General features: G+C 44.3%; 1 protein-coding gene and 1 pseudogene across 8 annotated transcripts in view; both read right to left on the reverse strand.

Moving 5' to 3' along the window:
- Window positions 1-26,497, reverse strand: part of fhod3b (formin homology 2 domain containing 3b) — a 679,123-nt gene that overhangs the window by 353,379 nt on the left and 299,247 nt on the right. For all 8 annotated transcript variants that reach the window (XM_070880475.1, XM_070880473.1, XM_070880474.1 and 5 more), the window contains exon 4: window positions 1,048-1,115. In XM_070880475.1, the coding sequence (XP_070736576.1) occupies window positions 1,048-1,115 (68 nt within the window). The remainder of the gene's footprint in view (window positions 1-1,047; window positions 1,116-26,497) is intronic.
- On the reverse strand, window positions 12,773-12,937 carry LOC139264897 (U2 spliceosomal RNA; annotated as a pseudogene).

Raw genomic sequence — 26,497 nt, forward strand, 5'->3', positions numbered from 1 at the left:
TGCTAATCACAAGCCTCACTCAGCCACTAATTACATGATACCAATACTTCCTGCATAATAGCTACTTTCATTTTGGCATTCAACAACTAACTTTCATTCCACTGGCATGTGGCCTACATTACTAGATCCCGGAAAGACACTACAACTGAACTCCTCTCTAGCCCTCCTCACAAGTTATCTTGCTTTAGTAGTCTGGTCTTCGTATCTTTGTAGAATTATTTCATGTGCCAGATGTTCAAACTTTCCCCACTCCCCCCCTGCAAATGAATTCCCTCCTGTCCTGAAGATTCTTTCCGGCAAACGACTCCACAGGCAGCGATAACTCTCTGATACTTCATCCAAACAGCACTCATCATGTGCAAACCTAAACTTCAAACACCAACAGGTTATTCAGCAGCAGAAAGCAACTGAACATGATCCTGCCCTCATCAGGCATCTGACGAGCATTTTTTAGAAGCAGGCGTGGGATAGCAATGAGGAGCAGGAACCTTGGCTGTTTCTTCTCCTGGCTAATCTAGGAGTGCTACAGTTAACAGTAATGGCCCAAATGATGCCCAAGTTGAGATGCCCAACTCTTCACAAACCAAAGATTTAACCTGCGGATCTTCAGGTCTAAATATCGCAGAAAAAGAATGACTTGGATTTATATAGCGCCCTTCATGACCACCAGATGTCTCAAAGCGCTTTACAGCCAATGAAGTACTTTTGGAGTGTAGTCACTGTTGTAATGTAGGAAACGCGGCAGCCAATTTGTACACAAGCAAGCTCCCACAAACAGCAATGTGATAATGATCAGAATATCTTTTTTTGTTATCTTGATTGAAGGATAAATAGTGGCCAGGGCACCGGGGATAACTCCCCTGCTCTTCTTCGAGATAGTGCCATGAGATCTTTTACATCCACCTGAGAGAGCAGACAGGACCTCGGTTTAACGTCTCTTCTGAAAGACGGCAAAGTGCCGCTGAGCTGAGAACATAAGGCACCTTAAACGGGGAGGTATCTAATCTGGAATATTTAGTTAACAGCGAGGTGTTGATCAGTACTAACCTGGAATATCTGCTTGAGGGAAAAAAGTGCTCTTCTCAGTTCCCGGCCACAAGAATTGTAGAGTTTTTCTGCACAAAACAGGAAAAAAATGTTTTAATTATAGACTCTTAAGGTTAACCAAAAGGTTAAAACTTAATTCGTATCAAACTCGGAGAAGGTGAGTGGTGGTGACAAATCAAAGGCTGACATCGCTCAGTTTGACTGACTGACATTTCCCCAGCTGTAAACTCCATGAAGGCCACATTCCTGGTTGAGGCACCAATAGAAAACCCGACACAGAATGCTGCCGTCTTCCCTGCACAAAAATATTTGCCTTAGTCTGTGCCTGACTGGATGGTCCCATATTAACTGAAAGCTAATATCCCTTATCTTTGAAATTTGTCAGCAGCCATTTGTTTTATAAATCTATCACACATGTGCAGCATTTTTCAAAACCCATTCAATTCCACAGATATTTCAGGCCTTAGCCACGATACCATAAATTGCTGTCACAAAAAGGAGGCAATGATACATTTTATAAGGTTCAAAACCTTAATTGGTTAATTGCCAAATGCATGTAGAAAATCAATGAAGCACACAGTAAGATGTACCTGCCCATGAATCATTGACCTTGGATGCTTTCTTTGACAAGGCCATAGCTACCTAATCATAGTTACAACTGTGGGATAGGGAGAAAGTATTGAGGATAATTTCTTAAATAACTACACAGCAATTCTTTCTGTTCGGAGAGGCACGAGGTTCTGTTCAAAGAAAAAAAAAATGAAGTATATCAAAGCCAACCTTTGAAAAATGTAATTTCCTCTACTAATGTCATAACAAATCTCTACAAAATTAACCGCTTCTGTTTAGAGATACTTGGTACTTCGAGACTCCCTAATTTAGTCTGACTGACTTCTGCATCCCTCTCAAAAATGTATTCATTCATGGGATGTGGGCGTCACTGGCAAGGTTGGCATTTATTGCCCATCCCTAATTGCCCTCGAGAAGGTGGTGGTGAGCCGTCTTCTTGAACCGCTGCAGTCCGTGTGGTGAAGGTACTCCCACAGTGCTGACTTTGTCGCAGCGGTTTGGTACAAGTGAGTGGCTTACTAGGCCATTTCAGAGGGCAGCTAGGAGTCAACTACATTGCTGTGGGCCTGGAGTCACATATAGGCCAGACCGAGTAAGGAGAGCAGATTTCCTTCCCTAAAAGGACATTAGTGAATCAGTGGGTTTTTCCTGACAATCTAGTAGTGGTCCCCAACTAGCTTTTTACTTAATTCCAGTCTTATTTGATGAACTGAATTTAAAATTTCCTCAGCTGCCATGGTGGGATTTGAACTCACGTTTCTTGGATCACTCGTCCAGGTCTCTGGATTACTAGCCCAGTAACATAACCACTATTCCACCATACCCCAGTTAGGTAAAAAGGAATTGGTAATAATTAAAAAAAATTAATTTCCAACTCCAACATTACCAGTGAATCTTAAACATCTTGTGTGTGCCTCCATGCAGAATTACATATTTTTTATTGCAATAAAATCCGATTTCAGACAGTTACGGTGATGTACACTTTCCCTCAACAAAAAAAAATCGGAGTTCAAATTAAACGTTAGATCCTGTAAATTTAAATACATTGCCTAAAGGTATTTGCAATCTTGTAGTAATCGTATTAGTATTCGGAGACTCCAAGTAATGAAAGCCACTGACACTAATTGATGCAAGCAGTTGCAACTTTCAATTCAACCCAGTCCGGTCTGCCACACCACTACTGCCTTCCTCAAAACGGGCCCATGACCTCACTGTTGTGAATCTTTCCTCGACTTAGTTTCACTGTATCACTGAAACAACGTGAATTGATACTTGTATTTACACTGCAGGGAATCTGGCACAAGCCCCCTCTCTCAAATTAAAATCCATCAGCCTATCTGTGACACAATGATGAATGCATATTCTGCCGCTGGATCACCAGGGTACAGATCTCCTCACAGTTCAGGAAACCTATTACTAGACATTACTGACATGGATCTACCTACAGATAGTAGCTACTCTCCTGTTACCCATTAGAATGGTGAGCAACTCAAAACAGAACGTGTGTCATGGGACCAGGGAGCTTTGGGTTTGACTCTGGATAGACTTGTATCTCCATCACTCCTGCCCACCTTCCACATTCCCCATCGAATGCAATAGGCACAGGTCCAAGATGAGCTCTACTGCTGAAGTTCCCAACAATGTTTGAATGAAAGAAGAAAAGAAAAGAAGAAAAGAAAAAGAAAAAGGAAAAGGAAAAGGAAAAGGAAAAGGAAAAGAAAAAAGAAGGAAAGAAGGAAGTAATTTGGGAGTGTAGTCACTATTGTAATGTGGGAAATGCGACAGCCAATTTGTGCACAGCAAGCTCCCACAAACAGCAATGTGATAACAACCAGATAATCTATTTTAGTGATGTTGATTGAAGGATAAATATTGTCCAGGACACTGGGGATAACTCCCCTGCTCTTCTTCGAAATAGTGCCATGGGATTTTTTATGACCACTTGAGGGGGCAGATGGGGCCTCGGTTTAACGTCTCATCCGAAAGGCAGCACCTCCGACAGTGCAGCACTCTCTCAGCACTGCACTGTAGTATCAACCTAGATTTTTGCGCTCAAGTCCCTGGAGTGGGCCTCAAACTCACAGCCTTCTGACTCAAAAGGCGGGAGTGCTACCCAATGAGCCACAGCTGACACTCACTAGCATCTCAATAGAAATTTGCTTCTCTGCGATTCACTTCCATGTAATCTTTTCACGCACAGCTACAGCACCAAACTACACTAAACCTCGGGAGGCAGCATCATTCACGCAAACTTTCAAATGGCAGGTCATGATGAACCTGGCACGAATACTAACCGGAACTATTTTCAAGTTTGCATTACATCCCTTCCACATCACGCCTCAATTTTGGCTCAGCCCGTTTTCTGGCACACTTACCAGAGTTGCGCCACTTTTCTCCGTTCCGAAGTGCGGCGAAAAATTTTCTTGCCACTTTGGCCACTGTCCTGCCTCTTCCCTGTAGTCGCACAGTGCGGCTCGTCGAGTCGGGGGTGGAGCCAGCGTTCTGCACCGGAAACAGTGCAGGGATGTATGCACATGCGCAGTGGAGTTCGCTGGCGATGTTCGCGCATGCGCAGTCGCTCCTCGCCCCCAGCCTCTCCGTTTGCTTGCTGCAGCCTCTCTGGTGATTTGCTTGCTGCAGCCGCTCTGGTGATTTGCTTGCTGCAGCCGCTCTGGTGATTTGCTTGCTGCAGCCTCTCTGGTGATTTGCTTGCTGCAGCCTCTCTGGTGATTTGCTTGCTGCAGCCTCTCTGGTGATTTGCTTGCTGCAGCCTCTCTGGTGATTTGCTTGCTGCAGCCTCTCTGGTGATTTGCTTGCTGCAGCCTCTCTGGTGATTTGCTTGCTGCAGCCTCTCTGGTGATTTGCTTGCTGCAGCCGCTCTGTGGGCCCCTATGCCAGCCAGTTGAATCGCTCCCGCCCCTAGCCCAAGCTGAGTGGCCTCCCGATGCGATTTCTAAGAGATCGATCGCACCGGGAGGCCACTCAGCCAGGGCTACGGGCAGGCGGTCAGGAGAACTGATAGAAATCATCGGCAGGCAGGAGCACTATCAGTTCTCCTGACCGCCCGCCCCTAGCCCTGGCCGAGTGGCCGCCCGCATCGGCTGGCCCGCTGCCTTCCCAGGCCGAGTTTGAGATGAAGGACATACTTCAATTTTTTTATTTCTTATTGAATTCTTATTACATTTTGTTTGCAAGGTTTAGTGGTTTGTAAGGCTTGGTGGTTTAGGTGCAGGCAGGTGCTCTCCGCTTCCCGCCCCTATCCCAGGCCGAATGGCCTCCGATGTAGCTACCTGCGACGATTTCTTTAACTCTCTGCAAGGGTTTTCTGAAGTGGCCTCATACGCTGGCCTAAGTAGATTTGGAGTAACTATTAGCTGGCCAGAGTTGCCTAAATGGGCAGAACTGGTGTAGGTGGCTGGTAACGCCCCCTTTTGAGAAAAAAAAACTAAACTAAAAAAATCGTAACTAACTCAGTTACACTGGTGCAAATTGATTGGGGAAAATAGGGATTTTTAAGTTACGCCAGAAAAACCAAGTTACACCAAAAAAAAAACGGAGCAACTCCTGGCCAAAATTGAGCCCCATATAACTTTGAAAAAGTTAAAATGTCCTGAAACTTTAATAGTTAAATAACACACTCATCAAAATTGTGCAAAATAAACAATATCATTCAAAGGGGTAAAATGTACAGTCCACTAAATTACTCCATGTGAGTTAGATTCAGTTTCACATTCAGTTATTGGAACAGTCTCTTCACAAATGTGTGTAGTGAAAGCCTAGCATGTACAAGACATCGGAAGTCATTTAAAACATTCTCTTTTGGTCCATCATCTATCGACCAGGAAAGGGACAGTGCCCAAATATACGAGAGAGGAAAGAAAGACTTGTACTGCTGTGAATAGCACCTTTCACAATCTCAGGACATCTCAGCCAATTAAGTACTTTTGAATTGCAGTCACTGTTGTAATGTAGAGAAATATTCTGCAATGCGACCAAAAAAGGAATGTGCCAAAATTTTACTTCTATAATGATGGGGTGACCAAAAGATCAACTTTCAAATGGTAAGACTCACACTGGAAGGTTGAATGGTTGGAGGGCATATTTTCGGCTCCATATAATAGAAGGAATTAAAAAAAAGTTGGCAGCATATTCATGCTTCTAAAATACTCTTCAGGTTCTGGAGAACATTTAGAACCCTGGACCTCGGAATCTATTTATAAGCAGGATTGTAAATGTGGCATTGTTCAATGTGGTTTTATTGTATTCATCATCATCATAGGCAGTCCCACAAAATCGAGGAAGACTTGCTTCCACTCTAAAAGTGAGTTCTCAGGTGACTGTACGGGAATGTGGGAATTACAGTCTCTGTCATAGGTGGGGCAAACAGTGATTTAAGGAAAGGGAGCCTGGTTTGCCGCATGCTCCTTCCGCTGTCTGCGCTTGATTTCCGCATGTGATTGGCGACGAGACTCGAGATGCTCAGTGCCCTCCCAGATGCTCTTCCTCCACTTTGGGCGGTCTTAGGCCAGGGATTCCCAGCTGCCGGTGGGGATGTTGCACTTTCTCGAGGAGGCTTTGAGGGTGTCCTTGAAATATTTGCTCTGCCCACCTGTGGCTCGCTCGTCGTGTCGGAGCTCTGAGTAGAGCGCTTGCTTATGGAGTCTCGTGTCGGGCATGCGGACGATGTGGTCCGCCCAATGGTGCTGGTCGAGCGTCGTCAGTGCTTCAATGCTGGGGATGTTGGCCTGAGCGTGAACATTAACGTTGGTGGATTTGCAGGATCCTGCGGAGGCAGCACTGGTGGTATTTCTCCAGCGCTTTGAGATTATATTATAATCACATGAAAAGCTTTGTCTTCAAGTACATTATTCTACCAAAGATAAAATATCAGGCAGCCAGAAACAGAAAATCAAATGTGTCCCAATGGCAAGTCCTTTCAATCAACATTTCACAGTGTACTGAACTTCACATTGTATGTTCGCTATGCTACACTTGGATATACTCTGGCCTCTGAAACTTCGACATTATTTAAACCTTCCTCGAAAGCAGGAATTATAAAGCACCCTGTTCATAACCCCTCACTATAACATACCATAGCCTATATAATCACATATTTTCTACAGCCCCTTTACGAATTACAAATGCACACTTGATCCCATACAACATTCCCTAATGTATCACAACGTCCAATATAATGATCATGATCTACACATCTGTCAATAGAGAAACCACACAGCCTGGTCAGTATAATAGTTTTTCAATACTGTTATGGGTGAAGGTAACAGGCTCACCAAGACAGCATTACAGAGAAGGCCCAGAATCAAAGAATGGTACAGCAGAGAAGGGGAACATTCAGCCCATCATGCCTGTGCTGGCTCTTTGAAGGAACTCTCCAATTAGTCCCATCCCACTGCCCTTTTCCCACAGGCCTACATATTATACCCCCTTCAAGTTTTTATCCAATTCACTTTCGAAGGTGGTTATCGAATCTGCTTCCACCACTCTTTCAGGCAGTATGTTCCATATCATAACTACTTGCTGCATTAAAAAAAAAATTCTCGTCATCGTGCCTCTAGTTCTTTTGCCAATTACCTTAAAGCTGTGTCCTCTGGTTATCAACCCCTCTGCCACTGGAAACAGTTTCTCCTCATTTACTCTATCAAAACCCATCATGATTTTGAACAACTCTATTAACCGTCTCAGCTCGGAGGAGAACAATTGCAGTTTCTCTAGCCTCGCCACGTAACTGAAGTCCCGCATCCCTGGTACCATACTTGTAAATCTCCTCTGCATCTTCTCCAAGGCCTTCACATCCTTCCTAAAGTGTGGTGCCCAGAATGAGATACAATATTCCAGCTGGGGCCTAACAAGTGATTTATGAAGGTTTAGCTTAATTATCTTACTTTTGTACTCTAATGCATCTGTTTATAAAGCAAGGATGTGTTTTTTATAAAAATATAAAAAACAGTTTTATCAACATGTCCTGACACCAGGGGCCCGAAATTCAGCACCCCTGGAAAGCTGGTGCTCCCCCACCTTTTTGTGGCCATCAGTGCCAACATTTTCTCATGGCTGGGCCACCCCATATTCAGCTCCAAAAGTGAAAAAATGGGTTCAGCACTAATGAACCCTTCCAAAGTGGATTTTTCAGCAGTGTCGCTGTCTTAATTTGAGCATTATCACCACTGAGAAATTCAGCATGCAGGTAAGGGTTTCTAAGGAGCCAGCTGGCTAACCTTTCTCAAGGCCAGGGTTTGCAGCAAGGCCCTGAGGGGGGAAGGAGGTTGGAAGGATGGCTGGTGTAAGAGATGCAAGGAGAGCCAACAGGTTCACTGATATGGAGCTGGAGACACTGATAGACAATGTGGAGGACAGAAGAATAATGTTTCCTGACGTGGGGAGACCTGGCAGACAGGCATGGAGGGAGATTGCAGGGGAGGTGTCAGGCACCTCCATATATGTGAGGACACACCCTCCCAGGAGGGTGCTGGCCAGTGTACAGCCGGTCCTTCCAGGGTGGCGATGGGTCGACGCCTCCTAGCTCTGGGGTGACAGGGATTCTCCTCCTCCTGAGCCTCCTCCTCCTCCACTTCCTCCTCCTCCTCCTCAGGTGGTACTGCTGGCTCGACCTCCAGTGGCTGTCCCCTCATGATGGCCAGGTTGTGCAGCATGCAGCAGACCATGTCGATTATGGAGACCCATTGAGGAGAGTACTGCAAGCTGCCACCAGAGTGGACCAGGCACTGGAATCTCTGCTTAAGGATGTCTATGCACTACTCGATGATGCACCTGGTGGCACAATGAGCGTCATTGTAGGCATGCTCTGGCGCTGTCCTGGGGTTCTGCAGTGGAGTGAGCAGCCAAGTGGACAGGGAATATCCCTTGTCCTCAAGCAGCCAGCCGCAATCCTCAATTGGGCAGGTGAAGATGGTGGGCACACTGCTCTGGTGCAGAATGAACAAATCATGGCTGCTTCTCTCTTGCCCACTGCCTCTCTGCATGGTGCTGACGGCTAAGCCTTCTCCTGCGTGTCGCCCTGCTTCTGAGCAGGTGTACCAGGTGTCACCCTCCCAACACTCCTCCCATCCTCAGGGTGAACCCTGCCAAGCAGGTCTCTGCAGTCCACAGGCCTCCAATAAAGAGTCAGACCTGAAAGTTGAACAAAAGTATGTGGAAACCTCTGAGCAACACTCAACAGGTATAATGGAGCCAAAACAATTTATAAAACTATATCAAAAGCTAAATGCTATGGATGCTGGAATCTAAAATAAAAACACTAAAATTAATGAAACTATTTCCCTACCAAACGGACCCGATCGTGGCAAAACTCCAGCGGTGTTGCATTTGTGCACCAAATGGAAAAGCTTGGGAGCTGCCGGGAAAAATCCTACCTTTTTATGCCTGAATTTTGCTGGCCTGGCTGCCTTTTAGCGGTCCGCACGTTGCTGAGGTCACCTTCGAAAACCTTCCTTTACCGCGGCTTCACCCGCCGTTTCTGGTGGACATGTGCACGGCTCAACTCCTCCCCGAGCTGAATATGGCTCGGGGAGGGAAAAACACCCGACCACGGCGACTGATTGATTTTTTTTGATCGGCCGCCCAAACCATGCGGTAGTCATGTTTCCGGGGACGGTGAATTTCAGCCCCCAGGTCTCGGTTTCTGCTAAAATTGTGCCACTCTGTTTATATTGCCTCTCCTCATTCTTCCTACCAAAATGCATCACTTTGCACCTACCTGCATTAAATTGCATCTGTTATGTGTCTATGTGTGTGCCTATTTCACCAGTCTATGTTCTGAAGTGTGTTACTATCCTTCTCATTGTTTACTACATTTCCGAGTTTTGTGTTATCTGCAAACTTTGAAATTATGCGCTGTATACCCAAGTCCAGGACATTAATATATATCAAAAAGGGCAGTGGTCCAAATATCGCCCCCTGGTGGCCACCACTGTGTACTTCCTTCCTGAAAAACACCTGTTCACCATTACTCTCTGCTTTCTGTCCCTTAGATAATTTCATATCCACATTGTCACTGCCCCTTTAATCCCTTGGGCTTTAATTTTGCGAACAAGTCTATTATTTTGCACTTATCAAACACCTTTTGAAAGTCTGTGGTGGCTTTTATTTATTAACCCATATTTTTCCAAGTGACAATTAATTTTGTCTCAGATTATTGGCTCAAGTACCGACATTAGGCTAACTGGCCTATAATTGCCGGCTTTATTCCTCACGCTTTTTTTTTGAACAAGGGAGATACATTTGGAACCCTCCAGCCCTCTGGAGTCCTTCCATATCCAAGGAGGATTGGAAGACTGTGGACAAAGTCTCCATTATTTCCATTCTTACTTTCCTCAGCAACCTTGGATGCATCCCATTTGGACTGGGTGACTTTTCTACTTTGACCGCTGCCAATTTTTTAATTGCCTCTTTATCTATTTTTATCCCATACAATTTCTCTGCTACTTCCTCCTTTACTGGGACATTGTCAGCATCCTCATCTTTAGTGAACATACTCATTGAATACCTCAACCACGCCCTCTGCCTCCACGTTACGTTAATTGTCCCCACCCTTCTGTTGACTACCATTTTACGATGTGTATGTTTATAAATGACTTTTGGATTCCCGTTTAGGATACTCACAAATCTGTTCACCTACACTCTTTGCCTCCTTTGTTCCCTTTTTCTGCTTTCCCTGCACTTTCAATATCCATCTTGGTTCTCGACTGTATTGTTAGACTGACATTTATTGTAAGTCTCCTTTTTCCATTTCATTTTAATCTCTATGGGGGCGAAATTCATTATCGCCCCGTTTGGGGGCGGTAACTTTTCAAAGCCAGGAAACTTAGTGCCAGTCGTTAATGTTTCCCCACACTCAAAAAAATTGGCTTTAGCACTCCAGGAAGGAAGTGGAGTGCTAAATCAAGCAATCCACTTCCTTCTTGGAGCGCTAAAGGACGCGGGTGGGGTAGGAACCTCACTGGGCCGTGCAGCACTGCCGCGTACAAAGGGCCCTTCCCTCTCTTAAAGGGAAGGGCCATCATTGTAGGCTGTACAATATAAAAGTACCTACCTGTACCACCGAGGGAGCGGTGATCTCGCGCGATCAGCCCGGTTATTCAAGCAGAGTGCCGGGCTGAACGATCGTGAGCAGGAACTCGCCAAGAAACCGGCATCAACACAGGCAAGGTGTTTTTTTTTTAAAACTTACCTCGGCCACCTCGCCTTTAATTATCGCCCCAGTAACGGCTGGCCGCCCGATCTACTCCTCCTGCAGCTGCCGGTGTTTTTGCCTGCCGATGCTGCAGGGAGTGAAAGTGAACTTTGGGTCCGGGGCGCTAACGGGGTGATGCACACGGCGACGACGTCACGATCTCCGGGCACAGGCGATCGGGGCGCAACGCCATAGTGCCACTGCTAAACTCCCGCCCAATATGGCGGGAGTCGATGTCAGCGCCACGCCCGGTCGCAAAGGCATTTGTGCCCCGTTACGGGAGGCGAAAACGCACCCAATTTATCTTTAGTCAACCAGGCGGCTTTACCTTTGGATGCCCTCTCTTTCTGCCTCACGTGGATGTGTTTAGGCTGTACCTGAACCATCGCTTCTTTGAGTGCCTCCCCTGTTTTACCTTCCTACATGTCTACATAAATGAAAACTGTCATATTTAAGCTGGCACTCTGTGTTTCAACCCACATGTCGGCATTTCACAAAATAAATCAACTGCTTACCCCTGTATTAGAGATTGTCAGTATCAAGGATTAGAGACCGCCAGAACATTTGGAAGGTGGGACTGAACATTACTTTCTCCCATTATATGCTCCACACAACAAGAGGCAGGAAATAAAAATGAAATAAACTCCTGGTTTTGGGTATGTTTATTGATGTAAATGTTTACTTTCAAAGAAATTAAATACAACAAATAAGTTTCTAAAATGCAGCTGTTAAAAACTTAACATTTTCCTTAAAAAGACTTTCTGGGGCTGTTCTTCATATGTTTAAAGTTTATTTTCTTCAGAATTGGATGCAGACTTTTAATTTGAGATGAGCAGGCTACTCCCTGGTGTGAATGCATTAACTATCCTCCTGTCACTACATGTATCGAATTATCACGCTTTGGAAATAAAATGGGGAGTATGGCTGGGAGAGATGAGTTTTACTCAATTTAAAAAGTTAGAGCTTTACACTCAATAGCTCCAATATTCCAATACATGTATCAAATTGGGTGTTAAAATACTATTTGAGCGGGAGTGAGGAGTGGGGAAATACCACATAGCTCCTCTGGTCTAGAAAATACACCCCATTCCTTCAGCACTCACATCCAACTTCAGTATTTCGAAATTCATGCTATTAAGCAATGCCTCCATTTAAAAATTCTCATTCTTGTTTTCAAATCGCTCTCTGGCCTCGCCCCTCCCGATCTCCTCCAGCCCTCTAATACCACTCCCACCAACCCCACCCCGTCCCCCCCATCGAGGTATCGGTGTTCCTGTAATTCTGCCCTCTTGAGCATCCAGGATTATAATCGCTCGACCATCAGTGGCCATGTCTTCTGTTGCCTGGGCCCCTAAGCTCTGGAATTGCCTCCCTAAACCTCTTTACCACCTTTAAGATGTGCCTTAAAACCAAACTTTTGGTCATCTACCTTAAAGCGACCTTATGTGGCGTGGTGTCTAACTTTGTGTCTACTAATACTCCTGTGAGGTGCCTTGGGACATTTATCTATGTTAAAGGTGCTATATAATACGAGTTGTTGTTGTTACGCACTACAAGTCATTTCAAGCCCGTGTCCCACTGCAATTTCAGTGTATCCCCTAGTCTTTACTTCACGTCAGTATTTCTATATCCAGCGTCATTTTCAAGCAGGCAAGCTGCACCGAAACTGGGGGTCAGCTTTGCTGGTTTCCTAGGCTGGTACATATGGATCTGTATTGTGGGAAAAGCCCCTTCCTTTGCATTGTCTCATTACTTATTGATGTTACTGTATACCTGCCATTTTAATTAACAAAAATCAGGACATCACTTATGCAGGATTGATGTGCTTTTTTTTAAAATTTATTTATTTATTTTTTTTATTATCCAATTTCTTTCCAGATCAACTCTAATGCCAAAGATCACTTTGCGCCAATGTGTTTGATCTTAGGCCAAAAGGCTGAGAGGCGAAGTTGCACCGTTCCTGGAAATATTGCAATACCAGGTCGGTGCATGGATGGACGGGGCATGCCCCTGATCCAGCTCCCTGTCCAAAAATCAATTCAATATCATGTCCCCATAGGGGATATTAAACTGATAAGATTGATGTGCTGCCCATTCGCAACAAGCACTGTGCTGCCTTAAGGAAGAGAGGCTCAGAATCCCGTGATTGTTAAAACTCAATAGTGCTTCTTCCTTTGAAGATATGACAAAAATCAGCAATATGCAGGTTGTTACTAGACTGGCTAACATATTTTGCGAGGTCGTTGCCAAATTGGCAACAAAAATAAAGCCCAGAGGTAATAGTAATGCTTCCTTTTTGCAATTAGATATTTTCAGAGCACTCTCCGAATTAACTGCACCTGATGCAGATGGAAGCTTTTAAAATAATTGCAATCAAATAATGAACAAAAGTCAGATGGAAATGCAAGACCACAAACAGCTGGGAGGCACTTCAAGCTTGGCATAAGCACAACAAGCTGGTGACCAGGATTATCAATGTATCTCCTGTGTTATACAACATCTTTAAAGGGCAAATGTAAGCAAATCTGATTGTATTTGAATGTCCAAATCTCCCAACTAAATAAGTGGAATCGCACCCCTGCATCTTCCACTTAAAATAATGCAAATTATCTGCCAGCTCTTTACTTTCATATTGAACATGTTGTGAATGGGGTCACATTGGGGCTGTGATCTCTGGCCATGTCTAAAGCCAGACGTGGGTTGGACATGTGTGGGAGTGGGTGGGACCTTGGTTATCAATCCTAATGCTGTCTTTGCTATTCGCTGAAAACCTGGACAACTTTAACTAATAGCTCCATCTCATGGGCCTCCAAAAAAAAAAGGAAATAAACCCATTTTTAAAAAAACTTTTCTTCATTTTAGAAATTCCCACATCCTTCACAGAAAAACGGGACCATCAGCAAACTGGTGACAATATCGCGACGTGGAAGAAAGATACACCTCCACTGGAAAAACAAAACCTTTCAAACAAAACTGTTAGATTGTGAACAGTCCAAGTCAGGGGGTTTTACTGCGACATAAAGTGCGTGTGGTCTTATCAGATGACAGGAAGCGAGTGTTATACTGAAAAATAATACACTGTTTTATTGCATTATAATACTCTTGTATATGTTACATGTCAGTTCCTGAACACTGCCTGCTCATGGAAATAATCGTGTAATGGGTACATTGGCACAGATAGTTTTATTTGTTACAATAAGAGGGGGAGGGGAAATGCTGCTTTAAGGGAACCTTTTTGTGTGGGATTACTGCTTATAGACATAGCATAGAGGTAGCATTAGGATACAATGTATCAAGGAGTCTGAATCAATGCACCAACATATCTCACTCACTCCTGTAATAGAGCTCCCCCTACTGGACGGCTGCTCCACCTAGTGGACTACTGTGGTAATGCAACGACTGATGTAAATAATGAAAGGGTCGCGTGGCAAAGTCACATGACGACAGGTTTGTGTGTGAAGAGCCATCTCGTAGAGTGTGTTTGTTAGTGATGTAGTAGGAATATATCACAACTCCTTCCCACCCTGCAGGCACTCCTGTTCTCAAAACTGAAGGAAAACCTTTCTGGATGGGTTTAAAACAAATGGAACTGAACGGGGTTCTGGGGAACGGTGTGCTAGCCTGGCAATGGAAGCGGACTAGGGAGAGGAACAGAAACTCATGCTCACACTCAAAATATAAAGCAGTAATTCTAGACACACATCCAGTCACAGTACATTTTGTTCATGTAGCGGTTACTCTGAAAGTGCCATGAGAGCACAGTGCCATTGCTGATTCACGGGTTTTCATTCACCTTCCTGTCTAATGGTTTGCAATATACTTTCTAAAATATAATGCAATTGATAAAGAAACATCTCTATATCTGATTTGAGGTAACCAGAAATGCTAAATTGTTGCATTCTGCACAAGTACTTTTTTTCCATTTAAAAAAGAGGCAGAGAATATAGTTAACAAATTATTCAAACGATTAGTATTTAATAGTATCTGAATTTTGGCCCATTATCTATTTTTGGACTGGGCTTTGCGGCTCATCCCTACTTTACCTCTATGTTTGAGCCTCTATGTTTGAGCTGCCTCAGTATTGGTGGGGAAGGGCAGCTCTTAATGTGCCACTATAGGGCAGCTCTTAATGTGCCACTATAACTACCTTTTGTAGATTTAAAATAATTCTGCTCCATGCTAGCTGGCAAAAGCCCAGATGTTTAAGAGTTGCTGTGCGCAGAGGATTATAAACTTCAGACAGCCAGACTGCTGGGTTGAAAGCAGGCATCAGAATCATTGCACAGAGGGTTTCTGTCAGTTAAACTGCAGATTGTCAGATATTTGTGCTTTGAATCACATTCTGCAATCACGCAGACACAGTACAAAACTGGACGTTTTAGAAGGTAGAGCCTTTCTCGAACACAAACTTTTAAAAAGTAAAATCCAATCAATTTTGCAGTTTTAACAGACTGACCTTTAACTTCATGAACTTGAACCAGGTTCATTAAAGATGGAGCCCAGCTTCCATGTTGCTATTGAAAAGCTAAAAATATCGACTCCTTGAAAACATACCCTCAGCACTTCGCTCCTATCTGTTGATACAGCATTACACTGCTAGGTCTGTCTGCATTAAAGAAAACACTCCTACAACACCGCAAATTGAAAATGGTTTATTTTGTTAAAACATGATTGTTGTGTTATACTTAACTTCTCAAACAAGGTGGGTGGGGGGTGAAGGGAGATATGTTGCATGCTTCAGCTCTGGAGAGACGAGTTTAAATTTAGTCTAAAGTCTGCAGGTCGAATCCAGTTGAAGATTGTTGCAGACAGCGAGTCCCCACATTGCACGACAGCCAATGCAGCCATTGTGAAGTATTTGAGTAAATATTTACTCCACTCTGGTTCAAGACTGCCCAGACCTGCCAAGCTTCATGGAATTTGATGGGCACTCAGTCATGGAAAAATAAATTCCTGATCTTACATTTTTTTTTTGTTAGAGAGGCAGAAGTGAAGGACGTTTTAAATGTTGGCTCGTTGCTACTGTCATTGAGGCAGTGAGGCACAAAATGTGCACAGACCAGCCAATTGACAAGGTAACTACCCTTCACAGTATCCAAGATTGCTCCGCTTCAGACAATCCTTTGAAGTATGTGTGTCAAATCGGCAGCGCGCTTTGTTTTAACTAGGCCGCAAATTTTTGCCTAATGACTGCAACCTATGTGCCACCAGCAAAATGATGTTAATAATGGAAAAGACAATTAGTATCAAAATCAATCTGTCCAACTTCTCCAGAACCTTCTGTACCGAGTGGGGTGGGAGGGAACAGTGATCCAGGCGGTCAGTGGGTTACAGTGCAGCCTATATTCTAATGTGAAAAATAAACATTCATTTAAAAATCAGTCAAGAGGGGGCTTGGCATATGAGAGGACATTGAGACTAATCTTACCAACTCTTGTTAATCCACCAGAAATATTCCAGCATTCGGTTTTGCTTGCCTTTAATTGAGGTATTAATTTCAAATTGCAAATGATTTTGGAATTCAATGCAGCGCTAACCCATTTGCCTATCTAAACCAATTTAAAATGCCTGGTACCTCTTACCTAAAAAGTCATGGACCAGCTGAATAACACTGGCAAGGTGATAACACAGTGCTTCCACTTCATTATCTTGGACCTTCATCTAGGTTTGATGCAGGTGGATATCAACACCAGCTTTGCGACAGACATCCGCGCTCAGGGCGGTGATTAAAGGGGAGGGCGCCGGCGCTCTGGGCCGCCATTTTTTTTGGCGGCCGACTCTTGGGTCGGCTCGACCATGACGGCCCTAGCGTGGTCCGGGCCACCATTGTGTAGCCTGGCACTCCGTCATGGGTGCCGGGCTGCTGGCCCAGTCGCACGCTGCCCTGGTGGCCCAGTGATGGTCATCAGAGGCCGCGGACAGCGGTGTTAAATGTCCCAGGTTACCGCCCCCTAGCAGCGCGTGGGGCAATTTGGGCCCTTTGAGTTTTATTGGGGGCTCCTGGCTTTGCTGTAGAAAGACCATTGCAGAGAACATCTATCAGTTTTAAACTGGACAGTTTGGTTTTGGGATGGATCCACCCTCCAAGTGATCTTCAAATCCAAAACTATGTTTTTTTTTTTAAATCCAGTTTTTAAATTGCTGCTTTAACAAAAAACACTTTCACGTCCACACATGTGCAACAGAAGCATTTTGTATATCTGCAATTTGACCCCTCTCTCTCTCTTTTACACATACCTACCTAAAAAACCCCAACTAGATCCAGTTCTGCATTGGACACCAGTTCTAGAACAGGCCATGTTATATGACTATGTGAGCAGCATAACAAACGCTGTCTTCACGTTCTAGAATTATTCGCTTTTCAATATACTACACAATACAACTCCCCCACACATGGTTTGAACCACAGAATTAGAGAATAAGCAGGCCAACTGAATGACAAGACCACCAAGGCAAGCTCTCAAGATAATCTGCCTCTGCTCTCCGTTTCCTGGTACGGTTGGCTTATAGCTTTGGACAATTTCATGGAATCTTTTCATGTTTGTGCCTATGGCTGCTCCCCAATTGGGCTTTGCTGCTCTGTTATTGGAGCCATTATCTGGCTGCACTGTTTAGATGAAGTGGTCAGTTAAAGGGCTCCCAGTCGATCAGAATGCGGGATGAATTCGAAACTCCGTTTCCAAATGTCTGGAACTATCCAGGATTGCATGTGAGGAAAGGTTGGTTGGGCACGTTACCAGAGGGTAACTGCGCCCCACAGAGCAATGTCCCGGCACAAATCACTATCTTCAGGACAGGAGAGGTCAAGGACAGAATTGGAGAGAGGCACAGCAAGACAGAAATCCCAAAGTGTCGATAACTAATTCGACTTAAACCTAAGCCTGGGGATGATTGGACTTTCGCTGGTGCCCAAGTCAAATGCTTCACATCACAACATCACTTTCTGTCGTTTGCACCGACTGCCTGTCGAAATATAAACAACTGGAACAGGGGACTGATGAATTCAGCGGTTAGGATTCCTTACCCAGAATCTTTGGCCCTGAATGAATCACACCTGGCTCCCCACCCATTACATTATTCCTCACAAATGCCCAGATTGGCAGGCACGCAGTTGCCACCCACAGCTAGAACCACATCTGTACAAGGTAAGCGCTAACTTAAAAAAAAATTGTACGGGCAAGTTCTTAGCTGGCAGGGTGGGGTTCCAGGAACAGCTGGACCATTGCCTTAAAGATCCAGGGAATTACATCCCCATCACTGCAACAGCACAACATTTTAAATATTAAGAGCTAGAATTTCCTAACAGCCTGCCAGCGCCCGACTGCCGCCCAAAAGAACGCTAAAATTCCTAAGACCGCGAAAACATCCCCCAAAACAAGAACAATATCTGCCGAGCGAAAAAAATGGGCGTTGTACCCCCATTCTGGGCAGAATAGTGGAATTTAGGGTCGATTGGGCGGTTCCTAAAGAAAATGGGCGATAAATTAAAAAATCACTAAAAATTTACCCCGAGGCTGCGGGTTGGGCCAAGGAGCAGAAAAACACAAAAAATATTTTTTCAAAAAACATCATAAAAACATTCTCAAGACCGTTTTAGCCTAAATCACCATAACAGAATTTTAAAATAATACTAAACCTTTTCCTTGAAGAGCTACTCACCTCCCGCCCAGCTCTGTTGATCCTCGTGGGCGTTGTTTTTCATACTTACCTACGGGTCACCGCTGAGCCAAATATCGCGCCAGGGTGATCTGAGGACAGTGCATGCCGGCGGTCCGCTCCCCAGCGGTACCTCGAAACCGCCGGCGTAACTCAGGGTAGGGAATTTCTCACTCGCCTGGTTATCGCTCACAATAGCCAATACCGCCCAGAAACCGGGCGGCAAGCCAATGGAAATTCTAGCCCAATAACTACACTGGCCAGGTGGCACAGTGCACTAGATTCCTCCGGGGTGATGCCATCTGAGTTTCCACCTACAGTCCCACGCTTCCTCCCTCCCACGCAAGCTTACACCTGCAGACCCCACCCACCCACCCACCCACCCCCCCCCGCAAGCTTACACCTTCAATTCTCCACACGCAAGCTTACACCTACAGATACCAACACCCCACGTCCATGCCCCCCCTCCACTGCCAACCCCCACGGGAGTGTCCACTCACAGGCGAGTATACACCTACAATTCTCCATATGCTAAACTTCCACCCTGCACCATATACACATTGGGCAGACAACTGGCACTTTGCCCGAGCAAAAGGGAAAAATGACTGGTGCCTGGAGGGTAGAAATTACGATCAGCTATGATTCTTTATCAAATTCCTCTCGGAGCTGTTAACCTGTTTAAAATAAATGGGCTAATGCTACTCTTAAACAGCGCAGAGAAGAATTTGATACAAGCATGTTAAGCATTTATGCGATAATGTCTACAGCAGTGATTGCTATCCTTCAGGAAAGGCGGGGACAAAAATGCTTTGAAAACATTTTCGATCGTAGAAATGATCCAATGTCATTATTAAAGGGGTGGACAAGTTTGCAAAGGGGGAATGTTGAGAAACAGGCTGTTTCCCAATATCCGTTACTCATGCTCATCAAAAAAAGCTGGCTTCTATCAGCAAGGCTGTGCTTCCCAACAAAGTAAAGTTGACCTTGCGCGTGAAGTGAATGGGATAGCATGCTACAAGAAAAACAATGGCCAAGATTTCATTCTCAGCAGCGAAGGAATGGCTTTCGCCTTTCACCTCGCTGACAGCTGCCCACAGACTTGTTGGGGGCTGGTCAGTGGAGAGTTCCACTAATCCAGCATCTTTTCCAGTGAGGTGCCCTCTAGAGGGGATCTGTGGCATCTATCAAGCCAAGCCACAGCAAGGCTTTTCAACCAATCACATTGAAGCATTCTCACCAAGCCACACAGAATCCAAACCAGGAAGTATAAAGCAGGAAATATAAATTACATTTAAATAATGTAAAGAAAGTGATTTGGAAATACAAATGGGATTAAGAGACAGAGATAAGAGACAAACAGAAAAAAGTCAAAAAAATTTTTTTATTTTAAATTAACATTAATTTTCTTCTGAGGGAAGGAGATTCCACAAATGTAAAATAATTTTTTCAGGGCCAAAGGAGTTGTTCAGCGGTAATTAGCATTAGAAGCTCACTTACTACTAAATGTACCAGCTCTAACTTTTTCAGCCACCTTTAGTGTCGAACTAGTGCATAAGTACCCCAAGTTCCCGCCATTACTGTGATTTCAGTGCTGAGTCAGCAAAGACTGCAACAGCGCACCCTGTGGAGGAGCAAGGTATCCGACAGCAGCTTCTGGAGTTCCACGTTTAACTGCGCATGTGCGGATGGCAGAGGTTGTCGTCAAATTCACCCTGTAATTACAATGAGCATCACCGTTATTATTACAGGAAAATCCAGGCCAATGAACCATTAGGCAGAGAAACAACTCGGGCTTCTCGCATACCCTCCTAATCCTGCCACTGATGGAGACGCTCATGTACGGTTGCAATGAACTCCGGAAACTAGACCTCCTGCTCAGATACACCTGCCAAGCAGCTTTTCTTGCCTCAGAGACAAAAAACTGTCTTAATGGGCAAATCTCTTGTAAACAGGACACCCTGGAAGGGGTCAATTTTAAATGCACCTGCCAGGCAGGAAGTGATTGGCAGCGGGCCAATGACTTCATTGACGTCACTGACCCAGAAATTCTGGTTTCCCCGGGTCCGTACAGGGTGTCTACGGATCCGGGAAGGCATCGCAAAAGCCGGTTTTCAGCAGAAAACAGGCTTTTCTGATCTGTCAAGCTCCAGCCCAGCAGCCCTTCAAGGGGAGGGTCCACTGCTGCGGCCGCCATGTATTTGCTGGCCAACTTCCCGATCAGCCAGCAAAATCGTGCCCATGGGTTTGGCCGGGCTGCCAACCGGCAGCCATTGTAACCTCTCTTGGGTGCCCGGCTGCTGGCCCGGCCGAAACCCTCCCTGGTGCCCCAGTGGCTGGATAAAAAAAGACAAATTCTCTCCCTTTTAACGGAGGGGAGAGAGCGTGGTGACGCACACGCGCTGTGACGTCACCAACCACTCCTCCGCTGATCGACAGCGGCGTAGTCACGGTCCCAATCGAAATTCAGCCCCCCGGCCTGCCTTTTTGTTGATCTCCCGGCCCCACTGTGACTGACTTCCGATGGGACCTTATTTCAAAGTCCTTAAAATCGATCATACAGCCGCCTCATGGATCCCAGCGTTAAAACGAAGTAGGAAACTCAGAGGTGCGGCAACTTCCCGGCGTACCTGAATTTCGGCCCCGATGTCTCAATCATCCATGTATTCATCCAACAAGGCAAAAAAGCAGAAAATAAATCCCACGCAGCTACCATGGCTTAAATCTTTTTTTAATAAAAAGGTACAGCTTTGGCCTTGCTACAAGTTCATACAAAATGTACAATATAGAAATTCTTTTAACTAAAGATCACTCTCTTCACAGGCCACTCCGAGCTGTTCAAGGATGGTTTTGCTTAAAAGCCAGTTATAGGGGCAATAGGACCCTTTTCAACTACTTCATCATAGTACAGCAGCAAATTGTGGCTAATCTTACTGAATATTTTTACAGAACGTATCTGAAAATCAACCTCTAACAAACTACTAATGAGAAACAAAAGAAACTAAAATGACTTCATTCAGCAAATCCCGCATCACAATATAAGGCACTAAAGAAAGCATGGAGCAAAAATTATCAGGTTCTCAAGATCACTTTCCCCAAATACCATGTACAACCTAGCCCACCGTTTAAGGTCCCGAATTAAAGTGGTTGCTTATGGAAGGCAGGTGAATGAAGAAGATATGGACCAATAGGTGAATATTCTGGAATTTTCTTGATCACTGTTGGGGGTAAAGGAGTATTTATGTGGAACAATTTTCAAGGGAAATGAAGTGGGAAAGACAGACAGATTTGAATAATGTGCATCTTATTGCATCTCAGAAATATCGTAAAAGGCTTTGATTAAAACAAATTACTTTGAAGTGCGCTGACTTATGTAGTTTAAGTGTAGCAGCCAATTTGCTCACAGCAAAATCACACAAATGGCAATTGATGAAAGAATAACTATTTAATCTATTTTTTGGTGGCATTGGTAGAAGGTGAATATATTTCATTATAGTTATTCTCTGGCTCGAGAGAAAAGTAAAAAAAAAAGATTCCACGAGCTTTCCCTCATTACAGGCTAGAAATTTCACATTTAAGAATAGCATCGTTTTTTAATGCTATTTGTGAATAATGTCCTTTATTTTAGGCCAAAATAATGCCAAAAAATTAAGGCCCAAGTTTCGCCAAAAGTTTTTAAAATTTGGGCATAGCCTTAAAATACCTCCGTTTTTAAGGACGGAGCTAAATTTTTTCCCCTTAAAAATAACGGCCATTCTGCGCATGCCCAACACTTGAAGCATTTAGGTTTCCAGGGTAACATTGGTCAATGAAACACGAGGCACAATTGCAACTCGGCGAGTTTGTTCACAAAAAGACGGGGCTCTTGGCAATCTTAACATATCCTTAAATTGCATTTTCTGTTTGCATTTCGCCCAGCTCCTTAAACTAACAGCCATAGCAGCCTGAATTAAACAGGAGGGATTTGTTCACAAAACCCCCAGTTGGAAGGATTCCCACTGACCCCATTATGGATGGCAGACATTTCAGCCACCACCGAACTGTTCACGTCCCGTCTCCGAAACTTTCAATTGTTTTTTACTATTTATATTGTTTATACCTTTTGAATTAATTTGCTCCAGCAGTTATAATGGTTGACTGACGGTCCAATTAATAATCAGATACAGGTCATGATTAACTGCCCGATTCATTACTCATCACATCTCCAAATGTCAACTCATAGCCCTCCTTAATGTCTCAAGCAGATCCAATATTCATAAACACATTAACAGCATTTAAATACTAGAATTTACAAGCAAGTCTCTCTTTAGCTCTGTGATGTACCATTTACTTCCTCTCAATAAAGAGCAGCAACTATCTAGAATTCTGGATATACATTTGCAGGAAATGCTGTAAACATTTTTAAGTAGTTTTTATATAAAATATGGGTTTTGTTCCCTCCAAAAGTTTTAACTTTTAGCACCGTTTCCCAAGATGGTACCGTTATCGCCGATTTCGATCAGACGCGACTAGGTAAGGCAAGCTTTTTAAAAGTGGTATTTAGCCCTGTCCTTAAAAATATCCTTATTGGGGAAACTCGCACAAACGGCATTATCATTGGGTTTGACCCTGAGTGATGTCACAAAAACGGTTCTCAAAAAAATCAGCCCTTATATTTTTAAGGACGGCGTTATACCATTGGCGAAACTAGCGAAATGGCCTTAAATTTATTTCGCTCCAAAAAAAAACTTTGGGTGGTGAATTTCGGAGCTTATGTCCTCCAACACCACTGGCAGCCATATAATCTCAAGGCAATTATCAATATTTTGCCCATGGAGCCTGATATAATTTCAAGGCAATTATCAGTATTTTACAGTGTTTAAATCCCGTAAGTAGACCTCTTTTTAATATGTGTAACATTATCATTCAGTTAAAATAGAAACGCAGCCTCAATTCTTCATGGGTATATCTGCTGGCTGAAAATGCCCTGGTCCGACACACAAAATGCTTTAAAAGTTTGCCAATCGGTTGTATCTAGGATGTGACTGGATCAGGATCAGGCTTCCAAGACTTTGCATAAATTGGCTGGAAAAAAAAACCTTTGAGCTGTGTAAGGGTTAAAAGAAATCTTGATATTTTGGCTTGCGGTTTAATAACTAAAGCCTCGGGGTGATTGGCTCTGAGGGTTTCAAAAAATGTCACAGGATGGAGCAAGTGAGGAACTGCAATCGGTGACATCACAAGCATTTTGGTGGTTTGACTCAAAACAGTTAACCAGTGTGGTAGAAAAATTTAGGCTTGAGGCGGAGAAAGAGTTTCCAATTGGATAGACCACTGAAGAATCATATACTGTTTGGCAAATCCTTCATTAAATCAAATTAAATGAGAATATTGTGAAACAGCACTTCAAAAGAGCAAAGCTGTAGATGTGTAGAGACTGAGAGCTTGAAACAGTATTTTACAGCAACGATAAAAATCTGAAATGCCTGCCAAATGAGATACCTGTGGATGTGAATATGTGGCGGTTTACTGTATTTTGAGCATTTATGTCAAGATATTTGATGTAGCAAGATCCTAGAATGAAACCAGTCCCAAGACTTTATACGCCTCGTCCATCATATCCCAGGTTATTTAGGTTTAAACAAGCAAAACTAGAGGCCATCGATATAAGATAGTGACAAAGAAATCAAGTAGTGAATTCAAAAGAAACTTCTTCACCCAGCAAGTGGTGAGAATGTGGAATTTGCTACCACAGGGAGTAGTTAGGTGAATCGTATAGCTGTATTGAAGGGGAAGTTAGATAAGCACATGAGGGTTAAGGGAAGAAAGAATTATACTGATAGTTAGATGAGGAAGGATGGGAGGCGGCTCAAGTGGAGCATAAATGTCGGCACGGACTGCTGCGCTGAATGGCCTGTGCTGTATATTCTTTATAATTCTATGTAATCACTGACCACACTTGATCAGCTCAGCTGGGCAAGCCACATTGTTTGCATGCCAGACATGAGACTCCCAAAGCAAGCGCTCTACTCGGAACTCCTTCATGGCAAACGAGTCAAAGGTGGGCAGCGAAAACGTTACAAGGACACCCTCAAAGTCTCCCTGATAAAGTGCGACATCCCCACTGACACCTGGGAGTCCCTGTCCAAAGACCGCCCTAAGTGGAGGAAGTGCATGTGGGAGGGTGCTGAGCTCCTCAGGTCTCGTCGCCGAGAGCATGCAGAAATCAAGCGCAGGCAGTGGAAACAGCGTGCGGCAAACCAGTCCCTCAATGACGATCTGTCCCACCTGTGACAGAGACTGTGGTTCTCGTATTGGACTGTTCAGCCACCTAAGAACTCATGTTAAGAGTGGAAGCAAGTCTTCCTTGATTCTGAGGGACTGCCTACGATGATGATGTAATCACTAAAAAGTGCATGGTTTAGATTTTCTTGCCACATCATTTATGATTTGGGTTCAAATGCACTGGTGCGCTTTGGAGGCACACATTTGAGCAGTCGTGTGAAATCTTGTGAAAGGTTATTAATAAACAACGTTATTATACACTTCGCGCCAGCTAAGCCGAAACGTCCATCATATCCCAGGTGGTTTTGGTTTAAACTCTGGAAGAGTCAGCACAGGTATTTAATTTGAAACATTTCAGATTTTCAGTATAATGATAATGTTGTTTTTACAACGTATAGCCTGTTTGGGGCTTGGAAAGAGTATTGTAGGAGAGGCTCAGACTGAAATCATCCTGAATGAGAGGGAACGCCTCAAAGGCAACTAAACCCCGTATCCTCAACTGACAACTCTCCGCTGTTGTCTTCTACGATGCTTGGCGCTCATGAACAAAAAGGAATTTGTGGGCCAGCCCAGTACCGTACCTCTTTCCACACTGCTCTACCTTCAAAATACAGAGACAAATGTCCCATGACAGATTTTATTATAGTTAGAAACATAGAAAATAGGTGCAGGAGTAGGCCATTCGACCCTTCGAGCCTGCACCACCATTCAATAAGATCATGGCTGATCATTCCCTCAGTACCCCTTTCCTGCTCTCTCTCCGTATCCCTTGATCACTTTAGCCGTAAGGGCCCGATCTAACTCCCTCTTGAATATATCCAATGAACTGGCATCAACAACTCTCTGCGGTAGGGAATTCCACAGGTTAACAACTCTCTGAGTGAAGAAGTTTCTCCTCATCTCAGTCCTAAATGGCTTATCCCTTATCCTTAGACTGTGTCCCCTGGTTCTGGACTTCATCCCGCATCTAACCTGTCCAGTCCCATCAGAATCTTATAAGTTTCTATGAGATCCCCTCTCATCCTTCTAAACTCCAGTGTATAAAGGCCCAGTTGATCCAGTCTCTCCTCATATGTCAGTCCCGCCATCCTGGGAATCAGTCTGGTGAACCTTCGCTGCACTCCCTCAATAGCAGGAACGTCCTTCCTCAGATTAGGAGACCAAAACTGAACACAATATTCCAGGTGAGGCCTCACCAAGGCCCTGTACAACTACAGTAAGACCTCCCTGCTCCTATACTCAAATCCCCTAGCTATGAAGGACAACATACCATTTGCCTTCTTCACCGCCTGTTGTACCTGCATGCCAACTTTCAATGACTGATGAACCATGACACCCAGGTCTCGCTGCACCTCCCCTTTTCCTAATCTGACGCCATTCAGATAATATTCTGCCTTCATGTTTTTGCCCCCAAAGTGGATAACCTCACATTTATCCGCATTATACTGCATTTGCCATGCATTTGCCCACTCACCTAACCTGTCCAAGTCACCCTGCAGCCTTTTAGCGTCATCCTCACAGCTCACACCGTCACCCAGCTTAGTGTCATCTGCAAACTTGGAGATATTGCACTCAATTCCTTCATCCAAATCATTAATGTATATTTTAAAGAGCTGGGGTCCCAGCACTGAGCCCTGCAGCACTCCACTAGTCACTGCCTGCCATTCTGAAAAGGATCCGCTTATCCTGACTCTCTGCTTCCTGTCTGCCAACCAGTTCTCTATCCACGTCAGTACATTACCCCCAATATCA

This window comes from Pristiophorus japonicus, chromosome 5 (assembly GCF_044704955.1).
Source record: "Pristiophorus japonicus isolate sPriJap1 chromosome 5, sPriJap1.hap1, whole genome shotgun sequence".
In the NCBI taxonomy this organism is placed as follows: domain Eukaryota; kingdom Metazoa; phylum Chordata; class Chondrichthyes; family Pristiophoridae; genus Pristiophorus; species Pristiophorus japonicus.